General features: G+C 62.2%; 1 protein-coding gene across 1 annotated transcript; it reads right to left on the bottom strand.

Annotated features, from left to right (window-relative positions):
- Positions 1-785: 785 nt before the first annotated feature.
- Positions 786-3,846, bottom strand: LOC106841102 (olfactory receptor 226-like). Its single transcript, XM_014856903.3, has one exon. The coding sequence runs from the start codon at positions 3,651-3,653 to the stop codon at positions 2,697-2,699; it is 957 nt and encodes a 318-aa protein (XP_014712389.1). The 5' UTR covers positions 3,654-3,846; the 3' UTR covers positions 786-2,696.
- Between the last annotated feature and the right edge of the window lie 4,038 nt (positions 3,847-7,884).

Here is a 7,884-nt window from a genome sequence, read left to right as displayed (position 1 = left end):
TCCAGGGACTGTTTCTTCTTTCCGTCCTCAGTTTGGGGCAGCTGCCCTCTAACCCAAGCCAATATCGGGGCTTGTCCCTGGTCCCCAGATTTTGCTTCTTCCCAGCATCCAGCCAGACGCCTGACTGGGCTGCGTTCACCTGCTCCCTGTCCGCCCGTCACCCACCAGCCTCGTCTTCTCCCTCAGGCTTGTGATGGGCTCTTACCTCGTCCCCTGACCCCCTCCCGCCCTCTGGGCCCCTCTCTCCACAGTGGCAGAGTGGTCTTTCTAAGATGAAAATCTGAGCACATCACTGCCCTGCTTAGAGCTCTTCAGTGGCTTCCATCTCCATAGAAGGACGTTCACATAGCGCCTTGTCAGCCCCACTTGTCGTCCCGGGGCCCGGCTGGCCCTACACCTCAGCTCCTTCTGGTTTCCGGATTCGCTTTCCCCTCTCTGCCTCCGTCATTACTGTTCTCCTGCAGGGCTCTCCACTCCCGCTGGGACTAATTCTCAAATGCATCCCCATCCCACAAAAGCATCCCTGTCCCCCGGACAGACCCTGTGTGCCCCCGCGCCCCGCCGAGGAGGCCTCCCTGTGTGGCAGGACTGACCGGAGCGGCACCTGTTGCTTCCAGGTGTCTGAGCCAGCTGTGGGCCCTTGGCGAGGGGCTGGCCCTCAACATGAGCTTTGTTAATTAAATGACAGATCTGTGAGCCAGTATTTTCACTCTGCTTCTTTAAATGGTCAATTTACAGAAGGACAATCTGGAAGTACGTCCATTCTGAAAACGGGCCGTGTCCGTAATTTCTGATTAAAGGCGCTGTCCACAGAACGTTTGTTCCACTGTAGAGCCTGCCATGGTGGCTGGGCGGTGGCCTGCGCCAGGACTCTCCAAGCCTCGTGCTGACCCAGTGATGGGTCAGCTGGTGCCAGGTCCGTCCAGCAGGAGGCCCCTTGGTTAGCTCTGCCTACAGTCCTGGCCGGAGGGGCGAGGCCAGGATCCAGCCCCTCCCCTGCAGTGCTGGGCTCTGCTCCTGCTCATCCTTCCTCATGGATGGCGGAGAGACGCTGGGGCTGCCCAGCACCACCTTCCGGGGCAGCGGAGCAGGCCTCTCTGGCCTGGACGCTGCTGCCCTCACTCACTCCCCTGGCTCCTACGCCCACACCACCCGAGTTCTTGTCCTCGTCCTCTATAATGCCCTCTTCCGGGGGGGACTGGTCCCACATGCTTTGGGTCACTGATCAGCATGGGGCCTGTCACATGAATGCTGAGTGGATGGCTGTGACCTCAGTCTCTAGTGTGTTTCTGTGGTGGCCCTGTGAGTGAAGCTCAAATCCCGATTGTCCATTGCACAGGGTGAATATTCCATATTTCCCCAACCCTGCCAGCTCGACTGGCAATTAGCTGAAGTCCTGCAGATGCCACGCGATTTCTGGCTGGCATGCAGGCCGCAGCTGCAGCACAGGCTCGGCTGGGCCCTGGTGACTCTGGAAGTCACGCAGAAAACTGACGCTGTCATCACAGTGACACATGGCTCAGAGCCCTCGAGCATCAGGCAGTGGATGGAGCTCTTTCTGAAGCTGAGGGCACTGATCATGGGGGTCTGGGGCCCTCACAGCCTCTCAGGAGAGCAGGCGAGGGATTCCTCCAGGGGAGACCGAGGCACTGCACTCCCAAGTGGTGGGCGTGGACACCCCGTCACCATCTCCCATCAGTGACAATGTGCTTGGGTCGAGGGGTCTTGGCTGGGGTGGGCGGTCGGCCTTCTGCAGATGCCTGCTCCATAGTGAGGCCGAAGCAGGTCAGCTGGGACAGGGCTCCTTGTGCCAGGTCCTCAGAGCGGCAAGGCCACTGCCAGGTGGACGGTCAGGAAGGGGACAGGAAGGGGCCTGAAGGCCAGGGTGCTGCCGTGCGTCCTTGGTGGGAGGACCCCCAGCCTGTGGGTCATCTGTGAGCTCGGGTCCCACAGGCCCTCTGGCCTGGTCTTGTTCGCACCACCTGCTTCTAAAAGAGGAGAAGCTGGCCCAGGGGCCGCTGGTCGTGGGCGGGCAGCTCTGCTCTCTGTTTGGGAACATTCTCTCTGGAGTCTCATTTCCTCTGCTGCTTTGTCAGCATGCCAACCCTTTACCTTCCCTCGTTGGGAACCAAGCTGTGTGGCCCCAGACTCTCCCCCAGGACCTTGCATGGAGTTGTGACACTGCAGCTAACCTGGCCCCTGAGGGCCTGGCCGGAGGAGGGAGCACCCAGCAGAGGCTGCCCAGGGCTGGGGCCTCACAGGAAGTCAGCAGGGAGGTGGGGGCCAGGACTGCACCCTGGCCACACTGCCTCCTACACCTGTGTGGGGCCACAGGATGTCGCGCCTGGAACAGGGGTGTCAGTCTCTGATCTGCTCAATCGGGGCAGCAATTGGAAAGTGCCCAGGATAATTCCCCTGTGGAGCTGCAGGGTCAGGCTGAGGGGGCTCCGAGAGGGGTGGATGGCCCAGCCTGCGAGGGGTGGGCCAGGTCGGGGCGGCCACCCTGTGTGGTCACCAACAGGCCTGAGTCCTGAGCAGGCCCTGCTTGGAGGAGGGGCAGGGACTGGGGTACGTGCTGACTGCATCTTCGGTCGCTCACGCCGGCCCCTGGCCGCCTGGTACAGCTGGTGAGGGGACAAATGAGAGAGCTGCAGGGGTCTGGAGCGCCTGAGCGAGCGCAGGGTCCTGGGAGACCCCTAGGAGGAGGCGCTCAGGGCCTGGGCCGCCCGCTGCCCTGCCCTGCGCAGCGCCTCCTTGACCTCCCGGTTCCGCAGGCAGTAGATGATGGGGTTGAGCAGGGGCGTGAGCACCGTGTAGACCACGGACACCAGCTTGTTGAGGTCAAAGGAGTAGATGGCACGCGGCCGGGCGTAGATGAAGAGGGAGGCGGAGTAGAAGATGACCACCACGGCCAGGTGGGAGGCGCAGGTGGAGAAGGCCTTGTGCCGGCCGGTGACGGACTGGATGCGCAGCACGGTGCCAAGGATGGCGCTGTAAGAGAAGACGGTGAGCAGCAGCGGCCCCAGCAGGATGAGCAGCGCCAGGAGAAAGTCCACAAGCTCGGCCACAGACATGTCAGAGCACGCCAGGTTCAGCAGGGGGGACACGTCACAGAAGAAGTGGTTCATGATGTTGGGGCCGCAGTAGCCCAGGCGTGAGATGAAGAAGACCTTCCCCAGGGAGATGGTGAAGCCTGAGAGCCAGGAGCTGGCCGCCAGGAGGCTGCAGAGGCCAGGACTCATGACGATTGGGTAGCGCAGGGGGCTGCAGATGGCCACGTAGCGGTCGAAGGCCATGACGCCCAGGAGCGCGCACTCGGTGCAGGCCAGCGCCAGGAAGAAGTACAGCTGCGCCATGCAGCCTGAGAAGGAGATGTGGCGGAACTCGGGCCCCGCCAGGCTGAGCAGCATCTTGGGCACGGTGACTGAGATGTACCACACCTCCAGGAAGGACAGGTTGCTGAGGAAGACGTACATGGGCTTGTGCAGCGGGGGGCTGGCGCGGATCACAGCGACGATAACCACGTTCTCTGTGATGGTCAGCGTATAGACCAGCAGGAACAGCACCAGCAGGCACATGTGGAGGCCCCTCGAGCCCGGGAAGCCCACCAGGATGAACTCGGTCACTTCCGAGTGGTTGTCCCTGGCTGACATGGGGGCATGGCCCCTCCTGAGGGCAGAGGCTGCACGTTAGATGCAGATGGGGTCGGGGAGAGGTCGGGGGTGGGGTGGAGAGGCCGAGCCCCCACTTTGCTGTGTGTGAGGAGCTCCCCACCATGGGAAGGGGGCCTGGTCCTCTCTGTGTTTCCCCAGACAGACTGTGGCTGGCCCACTGCATCCTCCAGTTTCCCACCAGGCATTGGGTGGGAGCTGGGCGGATGTGGGCTCTGCTCTGGGGCCATAAGCCTGGTCTGGCTACAGACGTTGGACAGGCACTATTGTTTCATGGGAGGACCTGCAGAGTGCCACAACAGCAGCTTGGAGGCCAACTTGAACCTGCAAACAGGCTTGCATGAGGCCTGAGCTGCATCACAGTACCCACAGCTGAGCAAGGAGGTTCTGGGGCCGGATGCCCTGTGCCCTCTGATCCCAGCCCCTTCAGTGATGGTCAGGGGGCTGCGAGGGGGCAGGGCTGGTGGCAGCTTGCTCCTGCTACAAGGAATTGTTTTCATGGGCTTGAACGGACCAGATCCTGAAGACCGAAGTCGGCTCCCTCTGCCCCGCCCGGCTGTGGCAGCCTGGGTGTCCTCCTTCCTGCTGGCCTATGGGTTTGTGGGCTCAGGTGCTCCCCAAAATGTGGCTGAGCCACATCCAGGGCCCCCTGCACCCTGCCTCACATCCACCTGTCCTCTTCGTTCCAGGAATGGGCCCCTCAGAATGTTTCCATGGACCACGGACCATGTGGCCCCCGTCCTGCATCTCACCACCAGGAGCCCTCAGAGGGCACCCATGCAGGCCTCAGCCCACCCCGAGCCCTCAGAGCTGAGCCCAGGGCAGGCCCTCCACTCATGGAGCAGATGCTCCCTGGACCGCCCCTTCTTCAGGAGGCCCTTGTGCCCAGAACCCTGCAGCGTGGGCTCCCCCCATCCCCGGGTCTGGGCTCCAGTCCCCGTCGCAGTGCCACCTCCTCCTGGAGCCCCAGGTCTCCCGAGCCTCCCCCACCTCTGCCTGCCCAAGGTGGCGCATTTGGGAGGCGGCATAGCCCAGGGCTCCAGCATGTGGGACCCTCCTCCAGCCACCTGTGCCTCGGACAGGACCCCTGCCCTCTCTGTGCCTTGCATGTCGAAGCTGTCCCAAGGTCATGGTAGGACCCTTTCTGGGCTGACAGGAGGGTGTGGGGGCGCACGAGGTCCTGGGACCACAGGTGGTCTGCACACCCGCTGCACTCACTCTGGGGCGTCCGGTGGCCTGTGGCATGGCGGTGACGCTGAGCTGCAGGAGGGATCCTGGGCGGATGTCAGTGGGGTTGTCCCTCTGTGTGGCAGGGCCCTGGGTAAAATGACCTCTGGGCCCCTCTATCTCTATCCTCCCACCGTGGTTCCTGGTGACCCCCACGACCAGTGTCTGCTCAGATCTGTGAGACTTGGAACAAATGTCGATCCTTGTCCAGTCCCCTATCTGAGAGATAAGCAGAAGTGTCGCCTTGTCTGACGGGAGGGGAGGGAGGCACAGCAGCAGGAAACTGCGTCCTCGTCACACAGACACGTGCAGACAGTGGAAGCTCCCTGACTCCGCTGAGACGCACCAGTCAACACGCACACTCCCCAAACCTGACACGATGCAGAAGCACACACGCTCGTCCCCCAAACTCAGATTCACACCCAGGCACCCAGGCACCCCGAGTCCAAGCTACATCCACCTCCACAACCAGACATGCACCCCCAACAGATCCAGACCCTGCACACGGACGTTGGCACCCAGGCCTCAGACAGACACACAGACGTCCGTGTCTGCCCAGGAGACAGACAGACACCAATCCCCTCACCCAACCACACCAGCCACACACTCTCCACAGAAATATGTGAACAAACACAGCTCTGTCACACAGATAAACCCCAAACCACAGACCCGGCCCCTTATGCAGACACAGCCCTGTTCATCAACAGACCCCAGACAGGCTTGCCGCCCAACGTTATCCACGCATGGGCGCTCACAGGTGTGCTCATGGAAATAGGTACACACAAGTGCCTACCCAGGAACACACGGGCACACACAGACACACAGGTGCACACACAGACACACAGGTGCACACACAGACACACAGGTGCACACACACACACAGGTACACACACAGACACAGGTGCACACACAGACACAGGTGCACACGCAGGCAGGCTCTCAAACACAGACACACAAGCCCTTCAACTCTCGCCTATGGGAGGCTAACAAGGTTTTAGGTGGCAGATCTGGGTTTAAGCCCCAGCCCCGCCCCACGCTCTGCCCTGACCCACCAGCCCCAACTCCTCACCTGTGGAGGGGCGGGTCTGACAGTTCTCTGATTTCTGGAGGACTCAGTGCCACTCGGGGCAGGGACCTGGCAAATGTGGGTCCTTATCTGGTCTTTGAGCACTCAGAGGGGCTCAGTGTGAGAGAAACAGCTAGCATGGCTCTGCAGGAATCCCAGGGCCAGGTCAGGGCTGCCAGAGGCTGACCACGGGCTCTGACAAGGCCACATCCTGCCCTCAGCTGAAACCAACCCTGGGCGCTGGACCCCAGGATCTCTCCGTCCCAGGGCTGCCGAGTTCCCCGTGACCATCCAGGTCCGTTCCAGCCAGAACAGAGCTGGGAGGATGCACAGAGAGGAACCTGGCTGCAAAGACCCCCTCACAGTAGAAGAGGCCCCTCTAGTTGGAGACAGCACTCGATGCTGAGGTGGATGGAAGCAGAGCCCCTCAGTGTCTGCACTGCACAGGGGCAGGAGTCAAGTTCTAGGGGGAAAGCAGGAGGGACCCCGGTCTCCTGCTGCTGGGCACGTCCCCTGTGCGTGGGGGGAACGGCCAAAGGCCCCGAGGACTGGGCAGCCCGGGAGCCTGCGTGCCCCCCTTCCCAGCCCAGAAGTGTGTTTCTGCAGGATAATCCTGTGTAAATGGGAAGCTGACCTCAGCCCTCACTCACTCCCTCCTGGCAGGAAAAGAGCTCGCAGGAGAGGAGGAGCTGGAGCCAGGTGGGGGGAGCCAGCTCCTTCCCCCTCCCTGCTGCCCCAGGGGCCGGCCACAGGCAGCTCCTCCAGGGAGGCCCCTCAGGCCTCCGCCAGGGACCAGCCTCCACCGTGACCAGCCCTGTCGGACAAAGTGGCCCAACTCAGAGGCCAAATGGACATGTGCCCCTGCCCTGCTGTCCTTGTGGGGGCAGGGCAGGTATGGTCTGGACGGCAGCGGGGATCTGGGATCAGGTGCAGGTGCAGGTGCACCCTCATCCCCCAGCAGTGGGGCCAGGTAGAAACCAGCCCCCACCCCAGCCAGGCCCTGCCCTCCTGGGGGCTCCACGCTAGCGCTCAGAGAGGTTGGGCTGAGGCTCCTCCCTGGCACATATGGCCCAGTGTCTGTCCACACTGTCCTGTCAGCCTCTGTCTGTACTCCATCTGAGAAGGGGCCCCATGGGCCACAGGGGACAGCTGACCAGCCCCTTTGAGGTGTCTGGAGCTGCCCACCTGGCCTGGGGTCCTGGCCCCAGCAGAGCCTAGACCTCTGGGGCTGCCCTGTCCCAGGACCTCAGGTGGGGGTAGGTTATCACTTTACAGAAGTCACCTGCCCCCCGGTTCATCATTCAGCCACGTTTGCAGGTTCTTCACCGCGTCTCTGGCAGTGCTCTCGGGACACAGCATCCAGCAGACGAGCTCCTGCAGTGTGGAGAAGTGAGGGTCCAAGGCCCTGGGAGCAGGGGCTTTGCAGGGCTGGGGAGAGGTCGGGAGCAAGTCTCCGTGAGATAAAGAGACAGGTGGAGACGTGAACATGTGAGCCTGGAGTTCAGAGCTGGGCTGGAGGTGGGCGTTTGGGGTCGGCCAGGGCATGAGGGCATTTCATCATGAGGCTGAGAAGAAGACCAAGGACTGGGGCCTGGAGGACGAGGGTGGGGATGAGAAAGGAGCCCGGGCAGGCCGGGGAAGGAGGGTCGATGAGTCAGCCGTGTGAGGCTGGCTCTCTGCTGTGGGCAGCAGCCTTACTCGGCCTAGTTTGGGGCCTTCTGAGGATGCTCTAGTCTATTGAGGCTGTAATTTAGGAGACTGAGAATGGATGTGGCCAGCGCTGATGGCCAAGGGAGGGCTCTCAGACGTGTGGGTGTGCGCCACATGTCCCTTCTCTCGGTCCCACACCATCTCTCCCCCGCTGGGCCTAGAGGCAGGGGAGCAGCTGGGGGCTCCGGAGCAGGGCTGCCTACCCTCTGG

This window comes from Equus asinus, chromosome 2 (assembly GCF_041296235.1).
Source record: "Equus asinus isolate D_3611 breed Donkey chromosome 2, EquAss-T2T_v2, whole genome shotgun sequence".
In the NCBI taxonomy this organism is placed as follows: Eukaryota; Metazoa; Chordata; class Mammalia; order Perissodactyla; family Equidae; genus Equus; species Equus asinus.
Note: the sequence above shows the minus strand (reverse complement) of the source record. Positions and strands in the feature narration are given on the sequence as shown.

Excerpts from the sequence above, each read along its gene's own strand:
- LOC106841102 (XM_014856903.3), bottom strand. The coding sequence starts at position 3,653 with ATGTCAGCCAGGGACAACCACTCGGAAGTGACCGAGTTCATCCTGGTG.